At 37.8% G+C, this 22,452-nt stretch overlaps 3 protein-coding genes across 4 annotated transcripts; 2 read left to right on the forward strand and 1 right to left on the reverse strand.

The window, feature by feature from the left end:
* The first annotated feature begins 39 nt into the window (after window positions 1–39).
* On the forward strand, window positions 40–17,414 carry LOC111869348 (probable prefoldin subunit 4). Of its 2 annotated transcripts, XR_002843652.2 has the most exons (5): window positions 40–143; window positions 613–717; window positions 2,425–2,541; window positions 16,766–16,975; window positions 17,034–17,414. XR_002843652.2 is itself a non-coding variant. In XM_023860805.2 (4 exons), the coding sequence occupies exons 1-4, from the start codon at window positions 96–98 to the stop codon at window positions 16,916–16,918; spliced, it is 423 nt and encodes a 140-aa protein (XP_023716573.1). In that variant the 5' UTR covers window positions 41–95; the 3' UTR covers window positions 16,919–17,414. The 2 variants fall into 2 exon arrangements, 1 of the variants encoding a protein (XP_023716573.1); XM_023860805.2 differs by having other exon boundaries at window positions 41–143; window positions 16,766–17,414.
* On the forward strand, window positions 6,335–9,318 carry LOC117282703 (transcription factor Adf-1-like). The gene is made up of 2 exons (XM_033753396.1): window positions 6,335–6,567; window positions 8,160–9,318. The coding sequence occupies exons 1-2, from the start codon at window positions 6,420–6,422 to the stop codon at window positions 9,008–9,010; spliced, it is 999 nt and encodes a 332-aa protein (XP_033609287.1). The 5' UTR covers window positions 6,335–6,419; the 3' UTR covers window positions 9,011–9,318.
* LOC111869347 (protein ALP1-like) lies at window positions 6,767–9,816 on the reverse strand. Its single transcript, XM_023860804.2, has 2 exons — window positions 9,314–9,816; window positions 6,767–8,049 (listed from the first exon to the last, which is right to left on the reverse strand). Exons 1-2 carry the CDS (start codon window positions 9,796–9,798, stop codon window positions 7,401–7,403), a joined length of 1,134 nt encoding a protein of 377 aa, XP_023716572.1. The 5' UTR covers window positions 9,799–9,816; the 3' UTR covers window positions 6,767–7,400.
* Window positions 17,415–22,452: the final 5,038 nt, after the last annotated feature.

Raw genomic sequence — 22,452 nt, forward strand, 5'->3', positions numbered from 1 at the left:
CAGCGGCCATGGTTGCCCACCCTGTTATTATTGAGTACCAAGGGTTGGTGATCCGTGTTGATCGTGTTGATCAGCGTAGTTTTTGTAGATGAGATATGGCGAAGTGTGGTAGTTCTTCAAGTACGAAAGGATCATTTAATTCGGCAAGTTCATTATGGTGTTCCACATAATATTTCAGATTCTAATATCTCGAACAAGTTTGGTCTGTTAATTCAATGCGTACATTTTCCTAAATCAGTGAATACCTTTTGTAGACATAACGTGTAGAAAATAATTGACCTTTTCGGAAGTATACATGTTCCAGTTAATGACTACGTAGGAGTAACATCACTTTATTGACGGAGATTTTAGTGTGGCAAGAATAGTCTCCTATTTCATTTTTGTGTTTTAATTAAATATAACTTCGTAAAGGATATGTTCACAGCATCCAGATCGGCTAAGAGTATGTGGGTGTATGGCTCCACTTCCTCATACACCTTCATGGCATGATGCCTAATTAATTAAGCACATGGACAATTTTGCCTTATGTGATGTGTTATGTTTAGATTATTCTGGTATTTCTACTTGTAAGGGTTAGTTGTACATCACAGTTTCTTCTTTGATATGTTATAGGATTCAGATGTGCATATTACATATGAAGATCAGCAGAAGATAAACAAATTTGCGCGTCACAATGCAAAATTAGACGATTTCAAGGATGAGCTCAAGGTTAAGCAGGTAAATTTAATAACTTCCTCCTAGTGAAAACGTTTTTCAGCTGAAGCGCATTGACTACGTAAAAGCTCATTTAGCGTATAACCCTTTAAAGACCGAATATCTTCTAAATAATATATAAAAATTTAGTTTGCACTTCACAGGAAACATATTATGTCTCCACTGCAAAGGCAAACCTGCTAATGCTGTTTGGGGAAACAATCGCTGTTTACTCTGAGAACCATTGGAAACACAAAAGTACATTTTTGTAAGCAGAGTGAACAGTTTTGGTATGTTGAAACAGGTGGTAGTACTAGCTATTAGCTGCTAGAAATGGGCCATAATCTGCTCTACTGAGCATGGAGTGACAGAGGCCCAGTATATATTTTATATACAATTATTAACATGTAAAATATAAATATCCTTCACAGTATTACAAATGACTTACTACTGCATACAATGACTCTGACAAAAGATAGACTTGTCCTCATGTCAGGCAGGGCGCCCCACAATAACAAGACCACAACTGCCAAACAGTAAAAAATATCTGGTCATGAGCCCCAGATGGGGCTTAACTAACTGACCGACCTACAGTCAGTCGCAATGTGACTTTGACTTTGATGATTAAATTAGAGCTGAGTTGAAGAAGAATTAGAAGTCAAACTGTTAGGACCTAACATGCGAATTGAAGACTATGTGAGCTATAATTACAGTAATTTGGAGAGTGTTATAATTAATTGTAGTTACGACTAGTGAATATCCAATAAACCGATTCACCAATCCAAACCCCGTTTTCAGTCGCATGATACACATGACACGTAAATCATCCCAATACAGTTTTTTTTTTAAAGAGCGTGATAAATATGGGAATCACCTTGTGTAATAAGGTCCCTGAACAGATAAAATTAAAGAAAAATTTTAACTATTTTTAAGAGGGCCTTAAAATCCTTAATGTTAGAAACATTCCATTTATTCAGTTGAAGAATTTATGTCCCTTCAATTCTTAATTGAGTTTGTTATGGTTTTAAGTTATGACAAATATCTTGTCCTCACTTATTCTATAAAAAAAATTGGATGCAGGGTTTCCTTTGGTTATTGCATTGCTGCAAGTGGGATGATGTACTGTATGATTGGTGTGTATGAAATCTGTAGGTAGTTAAGTTTTATAGGTTAGTTGACTCATGTACAATATATAGGTTTTATTAATATGTAGTTACTAACTTGTTCTGTATCCAGAGGTTTATCACCAAATATGGATTCTTGGAACAAATAAATTGATTGATTGATTAAATCCCATATTTTGTGATTTGGAGCATGTTTTGCATTAATATTGTAGCTTCATATTGCTGTAGCAGTATGTTAATTGTGACAGTGATCATGAGTAAGTCTGCAAATTAGTCAGAAAATTTGTGGAATTTATACCTTGACTTGTAACATCTGACATCCCACAGAAAACAGTTTACTTGGTATATTTCAATTTTGAAATTGTTTGGCTTGAGTTTGATGCTGTTGATTTATGGGTCTGAGATTGAGATGAAGATGTTAGTACACTTCATGCAAATGAATGTTATGTTCATGTGTTTGAAAATTTACAAGCAGAAGTAATGATTGTTGGTTGGTACATTGGATTTACAAGTATTACATAATTCGATAGCTTAGATATGGCTATAATTAATAAAAGTTATATTATATTCAGTTCTTGTATCCATTACATATGTGTGTACTTTCCAGAATGAGTTGAAGAACATTGAGGATGCTTGCGATGAATTGATGTTAGCTGATAGTGATGAAAATATTCCATTCTTTATGGGAGAAGCATTCATATACCATGGTATGGAAAAAACACAGGTACAGTACAGTTCTGCTGTGTGAACATCTTTGTTACATCTTCACATAACACCATCTTCTAGTAATCAAGCTATAGAAAAACAATGGACTTCATGGTACAGATCTTCATGAGCAGTTGTAGTAACTCAGGTATTCCAAAATTTCTTGTTACAGTACCTCAAGTTGTATTATTGCAATCATAGAAGCCCACCCTAGGACCCTGTTTGTTTCACATTTTCATTGCTGAGAGGTTGATGTAGCAGTAATACTCTCTACTTGTGTGTGGGAAGTAATGAAACCAGATCTTGATTATTTTTGTTATGTTTTGTCAGGACAAAAGCTGGGATCATACCATGCAGTAGCTGACAGTCAATTTTCATATCCATACCAGCTCATTTTTTATGATTGTCTTACCATCACCTTTAATGCTGTATAATTTCTGCAGTTTAAATGGTGTCGTTAATGACATAAGAATCAGTTACATGTCCATAATCTATTTTTCTAAGATAATTTTTAATGGTATCCTTCAATTTGCGGGGCATGCGGTAGCGTAGTTGGTTGAGGCACTATGCTGCAAGCTGGAAGGTTGTGGATTGAATCCTGATGAGGTGAATTTTTTAAGTTGACCTAATCCTTCCAGCCACTATGGCCCTGGGGTTGACTCAGCCTCTAACAGAAATGAGTACCAGGAATATTCTTGGAATGTTCTTGGGGGTAAAGGGCGGCCGGTGCATAGGGCTGACAACCTTACCGCCATCTATGAGCCGAGAGTCTAGAGAAAATGTGGGAACCTCAACATCTCACAAACCTATGGGCTTCCACGGCCTGTTACAGGGATACCTGTACTTTTACTTTTTATCCTTCAGTTTGCACTTGGTGGTCCAAGCAGTTCTTTACTTCAAAATCAGACTTCTCTATAATGAATTGTTTCATTTTTGGTCCGTTACACTATCAATCACAAAGTCAATAGAAAGTCCGTCGAGTGTAACAACTTGTAGGTCACTTCTTTATCACTTCTGCCTTACATGTTTCGGTTTAACACAACCATCATCAGAGGCACATAGTACAATCATGAAAACACTGTCGTTGTTTAAGATGTACACAGTTATGTTTGCTGGGTGGACGCTGCTACAATATGTCGACGTGTAAAAGCACAACACTTGCTAGGATTGTTGAATGCACTATCAATTCTCACATTTCATCTGAAACTGCCCTCAAGTTAAAACGCCAATGTTAAAACATTTAAAAAATTTAAGAAAATTTTTTTTTAAAACATTTGATGTAAAATGTTAAGCTCCTCCTTGTTAATTCATCCCGAAGATGGGAGATGTCAGCTTGAAGTTGTATGGCTTATGGTTAGATGTTTCCTATGTGCTGTGTGTACATTCAACAGTCCTAGCAAGTATTGTGCTTTTACACGTCGACATATTGTAGCAGCGTCCACGCAGCAAACATAACTGTGTACATCTTAAACAACGACAGTGTTTTCATGATTGTACTATGTGCCTCTGATGATGGTTGTGTTAAACCGAAACATGTAAGGCAGAAGTGATAAAGAAGTGACCTACAAGTTGTTACACTCGACGGACTTTCTATTGACTTTGTCTCTATAATGAATTTATTTGCTCTGCAGTTGTGAGTGCTTCATGCTGGTGGTGCAGGATCCATATAAACATCTGTGTCTCTTTCTTTCTTTTTTATGTTTTTGTGGTTGTGTTTTTTTTGTGGGGGGGGGGGCTTAATCTGGTCAGTGGCTTGGCTGTTTCTTGACTCATCAAGGTCATTTGCTTGAATGTGTGATACACCCCTAGATCAGGTTTGTTTTATTTTAATTTTGAATTGAACTCTGTCAGGGATGTAATTTCCCATTTGACAAATTACGATAATTCGTCACACTGAACTGTGGAACAGATTATCATATTCATTTGATTTTCTGCATTTTGGTGCATCACATTGGCAGTGTTACAAAAGGCTAATCAACTCCGTCCAGTGTGACTGATAAAATGTTTTTTATTTCTTTCCTTTTTAATCTTTTATCCTTGACTTGTTTTGGTCTTAGAGACAATCTTCAGAAGGATATATCAATGTGGGCAGAAACTACTGTTACAATGTATAGTAGTAATAATAACAGTAGTTTCTGCCCACATTGATATATCCTTCTGAAGATTGTCTCTAAGACCAAAACATGTCAAGGATAAAAGATTAAAAATCATCAACAAGACGAAAGACGCTACCAGTTAATAGAACAGATAATTTTTTATGGTAAGCTTGAACATTAACAGAGTAATAAATAGGCCAGATAACAAATTAGTTTTTAAGAAAGTTTCTGCAAATAATAACGAATGTAATAAGGTTAAGTACAAGGTATCCTTCATGGTATACCATCAAAACATCAGGTCAATACGAGGTAAAACTGATGAATTGTTAAGTATATGGTTTGATGCATACCCCCATGTACAGGGTGTTCCAGACTCAATTAGGCAGTTTTGATCATTAATAACTAACCAATCCAACAACACACGGGATAATGTTGTCGATAGATGGCAGCATCATACAGTATGCTGTGAACGAGGTCAGTACTCTGCCTACTTAGTGCGCATTGAGGAAACGTCATGGCCGGTAGACGGTTGTCTATCGAGCAACGTGTAAAATGTGTGCGCCTTTTCTCAGTTACTAACATTGTATCAGAAGTCCAGCGCAGGATGTTGGAAGAGTTTGGACCGCCAGCAGTCCACAGGGACACAATCGTCCGAATAAACAAGCAGTTTGATGAAACTGCCAGTGCTTTGAATCCCAAGCATCCTGGTCAGCCAAGAACTGTCCGAACTGCTGACACACAAGCACGTGTCACTGCGGAACTGGCATCATCTCCTCAGAAATCGAAGTCTACCCGCCGTTTGTCAGCTCTACTGGACATTTGGAGGACAAGTTTGCGGAGAGAGTTGAGTGACATGAAGCTGACGCCATACCATCCACGCCTTATTCATGTTCTTAACGAGGACGACTTTGACAGGCGACTTGAGTTTGCCAAGTTGGTGCTGACCAAGTTTCAGGATAACCCTGACCTTATCCGGAATATTGTCTGGACTGATGAGGCCAGATTTCACACATCAGGATCGGTCAACAGACACAACTGCATGTTTTGGTGGCCAGAGAACCCCAGTGCCACCATTGAATACAATTTCCAGTCCCCGGGAGTGATGGTGTGGGGCGGCGTGACGTACGAAGGACTGATTGGCCCGTTCTTCCTTGAAGGTTGCATCATGGGGGAATCTACCTAAAGTTGCTGAGGGAAAGTGTCATCCCAGAACTTCAGAGGCGAGAGAACTTTGATGAACTGTGGTGGCAGCAAGGTGGGGCCCCACCACACTTCGCCAATATTGTTAGGGCGTTTTTGCATCAAGTTTTTCCTCAACGCTGGATTGGCCGTCAAGGGCCTGTGGAGTAGCTAGCCCGTTCACCCGACATCACCCCACCAGACTTTTTCCTTTGGGGTTACCTCAAAGACAAGGTGTACGCTAATCCCATTGACAGTGTGAAACATCTGCGTGAGGTGATTGTTCAGAGTTCAATAAAGTTCCGGTGAATATGTGTAGAAAGGCGTGTGAAAATGTTGCTTTGCGTCTGCAAGCCTGTGTTGGCTTAAGGTCCTCGCCCACTAGCACAGTGTCGTATCCGCGCAGTGCAGAGCGAAGGCTGCAGACGCATTGCTCTCCGTGTATTTAAATGGGAGTGCGCCCACTAGAGTAGGGTCGTGCCAGTGTAGTATGGTATGGTATAGTGTAGTGTCGTCTCGGTTGCTCGAAGAGGCAAACATTCTGCACGGCAGTGTCATGGCGGCACGCCGCATCCTCCTCCACACATACCAAAACGCTTTTTCATTCCTGGGTTGAGTGTCAATGAGGCAAGACATGGCGTTCGAGGAAAGATTAATCTCTGCTGTACAAGAGTACAGTATCCTCTACGACTGCAGTCATGCCTACTATTATGACAGCATGAGAAGAGAAAACGCTTGGACGGAGATTGGCGAAACGCTGAACGAATCAGGTAGACTAATAATTAGTATGCAATACATGAATGAAAACAAATTGCATATATAATGTTTTAACCCACGGTCTACAGTAGGCTTCCCATGCACGTGAGCCCTGGTAGCATAGTAGGTATAGCAACTGCCTACAGGCTGGACGACCAAGGAGTCAGAGTTCGAGTCCTGGTAGGGTCAAGAAAATGTGGATCTATACATCCACTCCCCCATAAGCCTTTAATGGCGTCGTGCTTTCATTCGTTGAGCACAGGGACAACTGTACCTGTACCTTCCGTGTACAAACAGTATAGTTAGGTACTACTTTGCGACATATTTGTGATTTTAACACTAGAAGTGACTGTGGCAACTGCTGTATTGAATCACACATACTATTTATGTACAATATACTTATACTGAAAACAACAAAATACAATCAATGGTTACGTTCAACAGCATAACACATTCCTCATGTGAAGTAGCATGATGTACAATGGTGTTCGTGCTAGTATAGTATTGTATTCCTCGCAGGTCCAGTATGTTAAATTGCGTAAATTCCTCTCCTTTGTCCCTAACATGATGGTTTAAGGATCATTGGGTAGTTGTCTCCTTCCACTGTACACCATATCACGCTGCCTGCACGTGAAACGAAGTATGTTTTGAGTTGCTCTCTAACAGCATACCCAACTTCGCTTGGTCTTCCCCCTATCCGTGGTATATCTTCAAGACCTAGCGATTCTACAGCTGCTTCGAGTTTTCCAGGCTGCCAGAGATATTCGTCATCACCGCAAAGGAAATTGTGCAAACAAGTTGTTGCCAAAATAACCTTATCCAAGTTGTCTGGTGATATATGTAGCTTTCACTGGTAAATTCGGAATTTCTTGCTAAGTATGCCAAAAGCATTCTCACTCACTCGCCTAAATCTGCTATGCCTATAATTGTAGATTTTGTTAGGTTCGTTGTTTACGACTTGGGGCCCAGGGTATGGTCGCATGATGTTTTCTTGGAGTGGGAAGGCCTCATCAGCAACAATAACATGTGGCAGAACTATTTCAGGTTCATTCGGTAAACTTTTAGGAACGGGTATGTCCAGTGTACCTTCGGTTAACATCTTCCCCAAACGAGACCTGAAGAAAACTGCACCATCGCTTGTCCTTCCATGGGCTCCAACATCAACAACTATAAACTTGTAGTCTGCGTCAACAAGTGCTAGAAGAACTATACTAAACTCCTTTTTATAGTTAAAAAATGTGGAGCCACTTCCACCTGGCTTTTCAAATACCACATTTTTCCCATCCATAGCACCGAGTGCGTTTGGGTACTGCCATTTATCCCATATTCGAGATGAAATATGTCCCCAGATTTCCTTTGTAGGTGGAGGCATAACAATGGGGCTCAGAACCTCCCAGATCACCTCGCATGTTTCATAAACGATTCTACGAACTGTTGTTTCACCCATCCTGTACGTTAGAGCAATGACTCGAAATGTGTCCCCTTGCCCCAAAAACTGCAAGAAAATAATCTGTTACAATATACAAAGCATTTTGATATCACATTTTTAACACTTCCACTTGCAATTTACCTCATGTTACATTCTTAAGAAAGTATTTTCTTTCAGCCGAGGAGTGTAAAAGAAGGTGGAAGTTATTAAGGGACGGTTACAGAAGGGCCAATTTAAAAAAGAAAACAAAAAGCGGACAGGCGACAATTTTTGTAAAGCCGTGGAAGTTCGAAAAACAAATGGCCTTTTTACATCCCACTTTCCAAGACCAACCACAGGTATCAAACCTGGGGTCCTCTGCAACACAAATGGTAGAGGACGACGATGAAGAAGTAGATGTCGAGAAGGTTTTGGACGACAACGTAAGAGAGCCTTCGCAATTCGAGCAGCAAACTCCACACACTGCAGGAGGAACTCCAACAGATCCTTCGCCTATAAGTGATACTGTTGTTCCTTCTCCTTCAGGATCGACATCTTCGTTGTATAAACGAAAAGCTGTTCGTCACTTAAGTGCAGGAGAGGTATTACAAAACTATTTGGCTACAAAACGAGAAGAAAAACAGAAAGAATTAAGACCAACCGATCAGTTATCAAAATTCTTTTCGGCTGTGGAGGAAACTGTACGTCAGTTACCTGTAGATCTGCAACTCGATGCAAAATCTCAAATATTCTCTATAGTGCTGGAACAAGAAAAGAAGGCCCTAGAACGACAACAAAGTCACAGCTATCCCACACAGTTTGCCCATTCCATCCTACCTTTTCAACAGCCATCCTATTCGCAGTCACTCCATCCCCCTTTACCACCTATGACCCACCACTCACTACATTCCATGCCAGGGTCCAGGCGACCCCATCCAGAAAGCCCAAGCCATTCGCAATACGCCATGTTTCGTCGCCATCATGATTTGCAAGATCAAAACCAACCCTGTGGAAGTACAGAACACAACAGTCCTTCCCCGGCAAATTAAACTTTGAACCTTCTATGCAATGAAACCAAAAATGAACCACTCCTGTCTCCATCACACATTTCATGTCTGTGACGCCGCACAATCACATATACATGTACTTATTATCGTTGTTCACAGATGTTTCATTTTTTCATGTAATTTAATTTCAATCAATTATTGTTCTATGTAAAGGGGCGATGGTTTGTTTTGTGTCACCTTACTTAATACGACTGTAAATACTAATAATATAAAATCAACTATCTGGCAATATAAAAACTTCAATGGGTTTGTCATTTAGAAAATAAGTGTGAGAATTAGAGTTACCTTAAGGTCACTGCTAACCGTTCTCTTGGGGTTATGGCCTCTCTAAAATTCGTGTTCTTCTTCTCTATGCGTGGCTCTATTGCTAATAATAGCTCACAAAATTTGGCATAGCTCATGCAAAAGTAGATAAAAAACTTTTTATCGTCTTCAGTTAGGTCGTGAAATATCGTGTGGAACTCCCCGAATTCGTTTCTTTTCTTGTTAATATCGTGCACCCATATTCGCTTTGGCTGATCCTCTTGTAGCACCATAGCTACACAAATTGTTTCTTCTTCCGAAGACGAGTCTGTCATTGCAATATTCTGTACAACATGGAGCGCAAGACTGCACGAAAGCGGACTTGGTTCAACTTTGAGGGGTAAACATAGTGGGTAACAACTTTGGTGGGGGGAATGCTTTCGGCCCCGTCTCTGACTCTGCACGCCTGCAGTGGGCGCACTCGCTGCAGACATACTACAACGGCACTGCACTGTTCTGCTAACCATACTGCTCTAGTGGGTGAGGAGCTTTAGGTGGTGCCCAGGTTGACCAGCATCTTGAAAATCTATGACTTACGTGTGTGCGATTCCATTTTTGTAACCATTGCAATTGTTAACACTTATCAATAAAAATAACATCTAATCAAGAACTGCTTAATTGAGTCTGGCCCACCCTGTACTTTGCTTATCTGAACATCACCTACGTGAACAAGAAATTAGTATGTTATGCTGTAGTCCATACCGATTGGCAGCTAAGTATTGCAGAAGTACTAGCAAGTCTGGAGGAGTATGTATTTATGTACATGAATCTTGTACTTCTTTTGGCTTATTTTGGACTTCACCCATCATCTGGTATATAAAAGACAAAAAACCACGAGGAGACTGGATATGTCTCCGTCTTCAGGTGGATAGGGAAGGATAAACCTACTCAGTTGAGTGGGCCCCCTAGAAAGAGCTAGTCTCCGTCACTGGATAAACCCCAATCTGTAGAAAAACAACCTATGAAAAACCGACAACCGGCTCCATCAGTGGGAGGAAAGAATAAAATCGCAGTAAAAACATGATAGAAAATTTGTGCCAAGCATGCACTTGTCAACAATGTAAAGAATCAGAAGTATGGGTTATATTCCATGAATTCAGTTAAAAACTGGATAATGCATGCCTAATCTGCGTGGATGAAGAATCGTGCCACCATGGCGACTTCCGGGAATCAGACTAATCCCCGGAAGAAAACTTGCAGGAGTAGTGGAACCACTAATATTCATAAAATTACATTTTTGGTTTGTTAACCTCTTGATTGATGAGGGGGATCCATATGGGAGAAATATCCAAACTGGGTTGGCTGATCGGATTGGATGAACATGCCATATGAGCTGATTCTTTGTATTTCCTGTATCTGCTGTTGCTTTCAACCTCCAAGATCCTAGCTTCATCCCAGCTTACCCTGTGACCTTCTTCATATGCATGCTGAGCCAACCTGGATTTCTCTAGAAGACCCTGCTTGAGATTGTGCTTGTGTTCACGGATTCGAACAGCCAGTGGTCTTCCTGTTTCACCAATGTGTTTGATTCACCAATTAGTCTGATTCCCGGAAGTCGCCATGGTGGCACGATTCTTCACGCAGATTAGGCATGCATTATCCAGTTTTTACTTTCCTTTTTAACTGAATTCATGGAATATAACCCATACTTCTGATTCTTTACATTGATGACAAGTGCATGTTTGGCACAAATTTTCTTATCATGTTTTAACTGCGATTTTATTCTTTCCTCCCACTGATGGAGCCGGTTGTCGGTTGTTCATAGGTTGTTCTTCTACAGATTGGGGTTTGTCCAGTGATTGAGACTAGCTCTTTCTAGGGGACCCAACTGAGTAGGTTTATCCTTCCCTATCCACCTGAAGATGGAGACAGATCCAGTCTCCGGGTTTTTTGTCTTTTATATACCAGAGGATGGGTGAAGTGCAAAATAAGCCAAAAGAAGTACAGTATACACCACCATCAGAATCATTTCAAGTCTATACATGAATCTTTATCATTTACAGCTTTTGACATGAATAAGTTTTGCAAAGAGCATGATTTTGAAGTGTGTGCCATCAAACTATATTTAATGTCTGTTGCTTGTTGTATAATATCAATCTCTAGATCTCCAACAGGGAAAATCCTGTATTTTATTAGCGATCTGGACTCTGTCTTAAATAAGCTCCATTCTACGTCCACAAATTTAATCCTCTGTGGCGATTTGAACATTAATTACCTCAGTAATAGCAACAGCAAAATCCAACTAGACTCCTTATTAACTACGTATAGTTTGTATAACATAGTAGATTTTCCGACAAGGATTGATAATAAATCTGCCAGGGCTATTGATAGTATTTTTATTGATAAATGTAAAATAAGTAATTATTCCTGTTGTAAGTGGCTTATCTGACCATGACGTGCAGTTGTTATTAAATAACTTCACATCTCAAGTCTTGAAGTATTACTAGTATTACTTTAAACGCCAGATTAATAGTATGAATATTGAGAATTTTAATCTTAAATTAAGTTACAAAACATGGGACGATGTATTCACAGATGGTGATGTAGACAATATATTTAATAGCTTTTTATATACTTATTTGAGAGTCTTTAATGGCAGCTTTCCTCTCTGGAAAATGTTTTGCAATTATGATAACAAAGCTTGGTTAACTGCTGGAATCAGAATCTCGTGTCTGCACAAAAGAAATCTTCATATGCTATGTAGGAGTATAGAAAGTCCTACTTTGCTTGCCTATTATAAAGAATACAGTAAAATATTAAGAGAAGTTATCAAAGCTGCTAAAAGAATATATTATATCAAATTGATTGTTAATTCTGATAACAAGTCTAAAACAATATGGAATATAGTAAATAATGAGACCAGTAAATATAATAATAATCATGACCCTCCGCCATTAATCAAGGATGGTAAAAAGATTAACATTGGTCTTCATATTGCAAATGCTATTAATGTATATTTTAGTACAATTATGGATAATCAATCCAATGGTCCTCATATAAACTCAGGGTCGAATGTCAGTAAAGATAAGTTTTCCCATTACTTAACCACAGTAAATATAGGACCCATGAGTGAATTTAAACATGTACCTGTAACTGGTAAAGAGATGAAAGATATTATCAAATCACTTAAAAACAAAAACTCCTTTGGTTATGATGAAATATCTTCTAAAGTACTAAAGTCTACCATGCCTTATATACTATCTCCACTTATTTATACAGGGTGTTTCACGACTATAGGGCATAACTGCAGGAGGTGATTTCCTATGTCTTTGTGATCAAAAAAGTTCATATAACTATGTGTCCGATTTTGGATGGTTATGGAGTTATGACTGTTTTAAACTCAGAATAGAAGGTAACGATTACTGAATAAACGGAACAAAATATTAAACCAGCATAATACATGATACATTTAAAGTATGAATGTAAAGTTAACTTTTTGAAATTACCTTTAATTTGAATTGATTGGTGCTTAAAGCTGATTTTCGAAAATGCCACCACTGGCCGCAACACAGGCTGCTGTTCGGTTGTGAACTGCACAGGTAGCATGTAGCAGCTTCAGCTGGCTGTTTCTTATGTGGTTGCGGCATCCAGAATGTGACCGACCAAAGAATCTAGCGTTGCCACCTTCACATTGTAAACCAGTTCTTTCTTCCATCCCCACACACAATAATCCAGTGGGCTTAAGTCTGGAGACCTGGCTGGCAATTCTTCGCATACTCATACGTGGACTGCGGTGTACCATACGAACAATGACTTCTTCCTTGACGCCTTCATTAACACCATGCTTGGCTGCAATACAAATGCCGGGAAGTCTACAGGTATCTCGCAATGCCTGGTAAACTCCAGTAAACACTCTCCGGTTTGGTATTGTACAATTCGGAAACCGTTGCTGATATTCAGCTACAGCAAGAACTGAGTTACCATCACAAAACCTGCACACATAAATCATTTCTGCATACTCCTCAAATGAAAATGTAAATGGCATCGTGAACATAACAGACACACCGAGATGAGAACTGTTCTGAACATCAGTAGCCGCCACACTAGCTGTGGCCTTACATACCAATCCACCACGCCTTAGGTACCGCTCAAGTGTCGAGATAACGAGAACGCTCTGTCTGTAGCTGGTTAAAAATAGCAACCTGACATATGTGAGACGCGGTTCACACGAGGGCGTGTACGGGAATGAAAAAACGATCATAACTCCATAACCGTCCAAAATCGGACACATGTTTATATGAACTTTTTTGATCACAAAGACCTAGGAAATCACCTCCTGCAGTTATGCCCTAAAGTCGTGAAACACCCTATATATGTAATAGGTATCTTTCTACAGGCATATTTCCATTACAATTGAAATATTCACAAGTGCACCCGATTTACAAAAAGAGTGAAAGGGCAGAAATTTCAAATTATAGGCCAATTCCTTTACTTTCTTCCTTTTCAAAAATATTTGAAAAAGTTATATACAATAGATTGCACACATATATATCTGACAACATCTTGGATACTGATCAGTATGGATTTAGGAAGTATTGTTCTACAGAATCTGCTACCTTTAACTTGATTTGTAATATCTTGCAAGCGTTGGATAGTAAAAGATTGGTTATGGAATCTTTTGTGATGTGACCAAGGCGTTTGATAGTGTGGATCACGAGATGTTTGCAAAATTGAAGTTTTATGGTGTGCAAGGAACATGATTGCTTCTTATTTGAACAACAGATATCAAAGAGTTATAATAAAAGAGAAATCATCTTGTAATTGGTTCTCGAACTGGGAATGAATGAAACTAGGAGTTCCTCAGGGATCAGTTCTTGGTCCATTGTTTTTGTTTCTGTATATAAATGATTTGCCGGCTGTAATAAGTAATATGTCGAAACCTACCTTGTTTGCAGATGACATTAATTTAATACTTGTTTCTCCTGAACTGATGCAATTAAAAGTAATCTTGTGGCTGTTTTTGAGAAGATAGTAGATTGGTTTCAGGCCAAATCATTGACATTGAATCTAAAAAGAACTCATTTTATGTACTTTAAAGCGAAAATGAGCCAATCTGACCAATCCACTTTAAGGTTTATGGACAAGCAAATAAATAGCACACATTGCATTGATTTCTTGGGAGTGACACTTGATTCGACATTATCCTGGCAAGGGCATATAACCAGAGTAATTACTAAGTTGAATTCTGCTTGTTTTGCTATTAGAACCCTCACATTGTTTTTAATGATAGAGAAGTTAAGGATGGTATATTTTGCATATGTTCGTTCTGTCATTACGTATGGTCTTCCCTTTTGATCAAATGCTGTTAATAGCAAAAACGTTTTTATAAAGCAGAAGAGAATTATAAGAGTTATTTTTAATGTGAGCCCCAAAATATCTTGGGGACTTTTTAGACATTCAAATATTTTACCTTTCTATTCTCAATACATGTCCTCCTTGCTGTTGCTGGTAGCAAAAAATGGCATCTAAATTTATAATTAGCAGTGAGATATATATGATAAATACAAGACAAAGCATTAACTTTTATTTGCCTTTGATAAACTTGTCCGAATGCAAGAAAGGTCCCTACTTTATGGGTATAAAGATTTGCAATCATTTGCCACGGGATAAACGGAAGGCTAATTGGATTGGTCATATCTTACTCAATAACTGCCTTCTAAAAGAAGTTATTGAAGGAAAGATAGAGGGGCGGATAGAGGTGACCAGAAGACGAGGAAGAAGATGTAAGATGCTGGATGACCTTGGGGACAGAAGAGGATATTTTCATTTGAAGGAGAACGCTCTAGATCACATTAAGTGGAGGAACTGTTTTGGAAGAGACTGTGGACCTGTCGTCTTGACAGATTACTGATGAATGAATGAATAAGGAAATTGCTATATGATGTTAATAAGTTTAAAGTGGTTACTAAGAAATATTTTTTGCAGGAATCTTTTTACTCAATAAATGAATGCTTCAAATGGTCTGATAAATAAAAACAAATTTTATTTACATTGTTGTTTGGGTTACACTTTTATATTGACTTACACACTTATTTTACATTTGTATATTATTTTTGCAGTTGTATGTGTATAATGTATCATATTAATGTATTATTGTATTACCGAATAGGCTGTAATGTCTTTGTATTACTGTATTACCAACTGACAAGGCTGCTTGTTATACGGTCACTATTGTATCTTATTTTATTGTATGATGACATCTTTACATCCTATGTGATGATCATTGTTATGGATTACTCGAAGAAAATAAAATGAATGAATGAATGAATGAAAAAGGAAAGAAATAAAAAACATGTTATCAGTCACACTGGATGGAGTTGTTTAGCCTTTTATAACTTCATATTCAGTCTTGTATCTGTAGTAATTCTGTGTAGCTGTTATGCTTTATGACATCAATATTAGGACAGTGCCCGCATGTTATTTCTTGGTTTTGTTATAGTCATTTTTGGAAAATTTTCTTCGGTAATGACAGAGAAATAAAGTTAAATGTTACATTTAAATTACAGCTGAAAGCATTCTGTGAATGAATATGTATAAGTTTCATAATGTTGTATTTTAACGTCCTGTTGCGCTGATTTTCATCCGTGATACGTATGTAATGGCCGTGTTGTAGCTCACTCAATTTCATATGTCACTTCTTACTACATGTTTTGGCAACTTAGTGCCATCTTCAGGTTCATTATTTACGCTAAGCTATTACATTGTTTGCCATCTTGTGTCTTTCATAAAATTATTTAGAAAGTACATTATTCATCAACTGTGATAAAATTTGTATATACTAAAACTTGTTAAGATTATTCATCTATATGTCTTAAGTCCAACTCGCGTATAGTATGGTTGTACAACACTCGCAACCAAAAAGGAAGGACACATCATAGACACAGTACACACAGAAACGACTCCCGTAGTGGACGAACCATACTATACGCGAGTTGGACTTAAGACATATAGATGAATAATCTTAACAAGTTTTAGTATATACAAATTTTATCACAGTTGATGAATAATGTACTTTCTAAATAATTTTATGAAAGACACAAAATGGCAAACAATGTAATAGCTTAGCATAAATAACGAACCTGAAGATGGCACTATGTGGCCAAAACATGTAGTAAGAAGCGACATATGAAATTGATTGCACTACAAGACGGCCATTACATACATATCATGGATGTATAAGTTTAGTTGTAATAATTATTTTTATTGGACTTCAGAAGTTTCTGGATAAATAAGTACTTTGACCTTAAAATGTGGCAGTTCAGAGTTGTAATTTTTATTTTGGAAAGTACGTGAATAAGTTTCTGAATTGTACAAAGGAAGAAGGTAAAGTGTCACCTCACTGAGGATAGTAGTAAGGTGTCAGCTTGTTTTTCTGGTTGTCAGTACTGTCAGTATTATTGCTTATTTGAATGATTAGTGTTTTTGTTGCTGCAGAAAAAATTGGAGGAAGCCAAGGCCCGGGTTCATTCTGAAATTGAAGATTTGGAAATGAAATGTGCAGAACTTCGCAGCAGCATGAGTGATATGAAAACACAGCTGTATGCTAAATTTGGAAATCACATCAATTTGGAAGCTGAAGATGATTAAGGAATATAGATGTAATACTGGGCTGTATATCTAAAATCCTGACATTTACATTTGTTCATATCTGATTTATTTTACAGTGTTCAGCATGTTTCAGTTAGAAAAATTACAGGTTGACATAACTGGAATGGGACTGATGCCAACTTTGAATGATACTGCCGTCTCTTGATATGCATACGTGTATTAACCACATGCAATCTTGAGCAGTAGAAAAGCTGGATTGTAACCTTAATGGCTCAGTCAGTTCAGTAGCAGGAAAAAGGCTGAAGGAAGTATGATTAAAGATCTTCCAGCAATGAAGCGTGTGTCGGGAGTTTCAAGAGACCTTGAGGTTATGGTGCAGCTTACTCAGATTTTGTGCTTTTGTTAGTATTTTCCCTTCTTAGTCATCATGTAATTTAATGTTAGTGATTATTACTAAATTTTGTCTGTTTTACATGTTTCCATTTGTTTATTTATAATGTAATTTTGTAAAATAAAATTATGATGTAAAAACATGTCTTATGCCTAGTAAACATTAACCAACCAGCTCCTTTATAGGGTTTTCGTTGTGCTGTTGATAGTTATTCAGCTTATTAAGAATTTGTGTTATGGAACCCTTAAGGTCCATCACTGTGTTCCCAGAAATTTGCTATTTGACTCTGAACCAATTTATTTTAATGTTCATATTCTCATCCTATTTCTGTATGATCTGTTCTTGTATTATCCTCACATCTGTGTTTCCCATTGAGATTTTCCAAGTTATATATGCCAGTCTACTTGATTTAATTACTATAAATATATTAGATGAGAAGTACAAAATGTGAAGCTCATCATTGTTATGATTTTCTACAGTCTGCTGTTAGTTCATCTGTCTAAGAATATTCTCATCACTTCCTTCTCATATAATTTCAATATCTTTTCTTCCCTCATGGTAGGAGACCAGCTATTGACACCTAAATAAAATGCTTCATAAAATTACCATATTGCTTTGAGTAAAGATGCACATTTTCTACATTTTTCCTGTTGAAAAATTGAGGCGCTTCTGAAATTCAAGGAATTATTTACCAGTTTGCAAACTCTCCACAAGGTAACCTGGAAGGAATATAATGTAAACAGATTTGGAGTCACAGGATGCTGAAATATAAGATTTGGAGTGAGTCATCAAGCCACATATTCTCCCCTCCCAAAACTTCAATTGTGAGTCAACCCCCAATTTTCAGTTCAGTCATTGTCTCACATTATTATCGATTGTGTGCTCATTTTCTATCAGTTTTTACCCATATAAAAGTGCTTTACGTATGATCCTGCATTCAAGAGAAAAATTATTATGTGTACTGAGAAGACAGGTAATCGTCCGACTGGTAGAAAGTATACAGTGAGGCATGTGTATGTCATTGGCGAAATGTAAAAAAAAAACTGTTTTCATGTCTGATGAATAGAAAGTCTTTCTGGACCAAAGAAAGGGAGAAATCTAGAGATTGATGCCTCTGTTTTAAGAATATTTGAAAGATTTACAAAATTAAGGATTACCTGTAACTAAGGAAGCCTTAATGACAAAAGTAAAGAATGCGCTAAAAACAGTTAATGTACCCTTCATGGTTAGTCATGGATGGCATGAAAAGTTTATGAAGAGAGCTTATTATTATGAGGAAGGATGAAAATTAATCAGAAACTTCATTCAGAATTTGAAAGTAAACTGATTGAATTTAATTGTTTTGTTATTAGCCTATGTCAAATCAGCAACACAGACAAAAATTCCTAGAGGCATAAGAAGTCAGTTGCAGCTACTTGAAGTATCGGTTAACAAACCATTGAAGCATCTTGTCGGTAAACACTATGATGCCTGCCTGAATAAAGACAATTTAAAAAGAGCATCAGCATCAATAATAGTGAGTGGATATCAAACTTAGAAAGAAGTGCAGGTCAGTATTACTGCAAAATCGTTTTCAAAGTGCTGTTTGCCTAATGCAGCTGGTGGTGGAATGCCAGGTGACACTCTTTTGGATGAAAGTGAGCAAATTGGCAAGGGTGCATCATCTTCAGAAGATGAAAATGAAAGTGAAGGATCACTGGATGAACTTTCTGATTGAATAAAAAAGATAGACAGGAATGTGCATGTAGTGAAAATTCTCATTTAATGCTGGTGTATTTTCCATTATTTTTCACTTTAAATGTGCTCTAAATATTTTATTGATATTCACAAGCACTTCATCTGTCCCAAAATTCAGAGTGGTTTGTTAATATGTATATTATTACCAAGTCCAACATGCTTGTAATGAGACAAGGGCATATACTTTTTTGTTATATATTTACACAACTTGTTAGTGTCTAGTGACTTCAGCACATTAATATGGCTGACTTGAATCTCAACACAGACTTTTTTTGGCTGGAAGTTCTTATTATTTCAGTACATTCCTTCTTGAATGCTAGTGCGGTATTCACAAGTTAACTCTTTTCTGTTTATTTCCATTACTTATGCATTCATTCTTTGGTGAGAGTTGAAGTTTAGAGTACACAGTTGTCATTCCTTGTGACTGAATCCCTCATTCATCTTGATTACTGATTATGGGTAATCATTTTTAATTATCTAATCGATGTAGAGACATTAAACTGTGTGGAGACTTTAAGTGCACTTCATATTGAAAACTTACACGTAATGAGATATATTTCAAGTCACCTCTCATTTTAATATTGTCACATATACCTGGTTGTGTGATGAATAATAATGGTTTCTGGACTAGATGAATAGCTTTATTGCACACTCACAAGCCATAACTACATATAATTATAACACTCTAAAGATTGCTGTAACTATAACACAAAATAAAAGACTTCAACATCTGCTTGGTAATGAATCTTATATGGTTAACACTTCAACTGTTGAACTGCCTTCTGAATTCTCTTACGAATGGCTTTCTGACTGCGTTGAACGAGGACTGTCTGACGAATCTCTCTGAAGCATCTCTCACTGCTGTCTGAACCTCTGACTGGTCTCTGCTCTCTCAAATTCACAAATCCACTGCCTTTTATAACTTCCACGTGGCTGGGATAGAAGTCACCATGTCTTACAGTTCCTCTGTTCTGTTGTGTTCTCATGGGAATGGCTTTGTGAACAGTCGTTGCCATGGGAACAAGTGTTTACCGTTGTCTAGCAATGGACGTCTGCTCCGGCCCCACCATTCCGGCTTTCAGCTGTCATGTCACATTGCTTCCCCCTTAAGGCTGTTCATCCCAAAGAGCCTACCGGTGTATCACCACCCCTTTTCTGAGGTTTCTCTTTGTGACGTTTGTGGCACAGTCTTTCCTGCAGTGACCCCTCTCCAACTGCTACCACCTCTCCCCCTTTAAGGCCGCTCATCCCAAGTGGCTCACTTCTGAGGTTCCAGGCATTCTAGATGCATCACCATCATACCAAAGTGTTTCTTTCAATGATCGGGGCAAAATGTCCCGAGTGGCTGGTGCTCCCACATTCTGGCTTAATTTACGCCAACAATGCTAGTATGTTCTTCTGCCATTTCAGAGGCGGCTGTCACCTCCCAAACTAGTTCCTGATCTTTCACAACCCAACAGTAGATCTGGCAGTTCACTTTGCGATATACAGTCCAGTGGTTTTCTTGTAGATCTTGGTGATTTCCCTCATGCTTTGTAGCTGCTGTCTCAGGCTTCTGTTCCTTATTCCGTTTTTGCGTTCTAGTCATCAGTTTTACCTAAATGCAGAATAATGATTATAAGAAGATAAGTATGTAGACAGATTTGCCTGATGTCATTGTACATTTCTTCTATGCACTGACAGCAAAAAGTATAAGAATTATATTTAAACATAACTTAGTTTTATTATTGGCATTTTTCAAGTTACCAGTACAATGAATGTACTGCTATGACTCAGTTATGAAGTCTTAGTTTGTGAAAATGAGTTGTGCTGTATGAAGGTGAAGTTGGCATAATGTTAGTAGAGGGTTTAAGAGATGGTCAGGTGTTTTTATCTTGTGTAAGAATGGTTATTTTTTATATTTTATCAACTACTGACATGTAATATCAAAGGAGATGTGATAGGATGATGATAATGATGATGATGAATGAATGGTGAATGGGGATGGATGGAAGAAAAAGGGGTCATGTCCTTATAAAGTATTCTTTTTGCAGTTTCTGTGGAAACAATAAAAAAAATATCGAAAGTGTATGTGTCTGAGATTCAGATTGCAGACCCTCCATGTATGGAGCCTTTGTTTCCCACATTCTTTTTAATAATTTTTAAGAATATTCATGCTGTGACATCTCTTTGGAGTACATTCTCCAAATAGATCTGCTATGCATTCAAATGTTCACACATTCTTCAGAGCTTTCTCTCTTAGTGTTGTAGATTATTCATTGCTGGGGAACTTCTTTCCTTGCCAGAATTTTCGTGTCAGTTCAAACATTAAATTATCGTTTGGGTCCAGATCCAAATTTTGCAATGGGTCTAAGCTCCCAAAAATGACTTGCACAGAAGCCTGAATTTTACATTATTAATGTATGGGGTTGCTGTCATTAAGAAAATGACTTGTCTGCTGTTTGTGATGATCCTTATGACATCACATAGGGTCATTATAGGACTCCTTCCTTAAGGAACAAATGTAGACTTGTGAGATCACTGTGCTATGGGTGTGAGTCTCTTTTATATTTTAAACATTTGACCAATTTACACAGAATCTGGTATGAACGCCATTGGAGGCCACCCTGAAGTCATACATTTTCATTTCCTACAGCCGTGATAGCAACATGACAGATGCATGAACTTGTAAGGTGAGAATGGCACTAGTGCCACTATGGTCGTAAAATAATGTAATATGTCTTAAAAATATGCAAGTTTTGTGCAAGCATTTTTTCGAGACACTAGTGGTCATGCAAAAGATATTTCACTTAGCTTTCCCAACCATAATTAACAAACTGTGTAAAGCCTAAGAATTGTTTTTTTTTTTAAGTAATCAGTTACAAGCAGATTACGGTCTTACATCCCAAAAAAATTAGCATCAACTGAGGGACATAGTAGGCTATATCCCCAAAAGTAAATAGTACAATTATAATATTTTCAATTGTAAACAACAAAGAAATTTTAGATTCAGTAACATTTGATCATATGACAATCCATATATAAATCCAGTTTGCTGATCCATGAGTTAACTACATTTTATTATCGAATTATGGCTAAATACGTGTACAATGTTGACAGGCCAAGAACTGTAGACTGGAAGTTTGTGCAGTCAAGAAGTAGGCTAAAGAAAAGACATACAAGGGAGTGCTAACACGATTGAGCCAGAGATAAAGGATTGAGTTGACATATGTGTGGAGTGAAAGCCAAGACCTGAGGGATAAATAAATGAAGGTGTAGAAGTGCTTGTGACATGTTCAAGGAAGTGCACATTTTGATACAGATACGTTCATTTTGTTATGCATAAGAGACCGAGCTCAGTGATCCTGGTGTTTAAGGCTTCTGAACTCCGAAATCTCGGGTTCGAGCCCAACTGAGGGCACACACACACACACACACACACACACACACATATATATATATATAT

The sequence above is a fragment of the Cryptotermes secundus genome, unplaced genomic scaffold (genome assembly GCF_002891405.2).
Source record: "Cryptotermes secundus unplaced genomic scaffold, Csec_1.0 scaffold584, whole genome shotgun sequence".
Classification (NCBI taxonomy): domain Eukaryota; kingdom Metazoa; phylum Arthropoda; class Insecta; order Blattodea; family Kalotermitidae; genus Cryptotermes; species Cryptotermes secundus.

Coding starts and splice junctions, on each gene's coding strand:
- LOC111869347 (XM_023860804.2), bottom strand. CDS start 9,798: ATGGTTAGCAGAACAGTGCAGTGCCGTTGTAGTATGTCTGCAGCGAGT. Junction 8,050..9,313: donor CGGTTAGCAGTGACCTTAAG/GTAACTCTAATT, acceptor TATTTTCTTGCA/GTTTTTGGGGCAAGGGGACA.
- LOC111869348 (XM_023860805.2), top strand. CDS start 96: ATGGCGAAGTGTGGTAGTTCTTCAAGTACGAAAGGATCATTTAATTCG. Junction 144..612: donor CGAAAGGATCATTTAATTCG/GCAAGTTCATTA, acceptor GATATGTTATAG/GATTCAGATGTGCATATTAC. Junction 2,542..16,765: donor ATGGTATGGAAAAAACACAG/GTACAGTACAGT, acceptor TTGTTGCTGCAG/AAAAAATTGGAGGAAGCCAA.
- LOC117282703 (XM_033753396.1), top strand. CDS start 6,420: ATGAGGCAAGACATGGCGTTCGAGGAAAGATTAATCTCTGCTGTACAA. Junction 6,568..8,159: donor CGAAACGCTGAACGAATCAG/GTAGACTAATAA, acceptor ATTTTCTTTCAG/CCGAGGAGTGTAAAAGAAGG.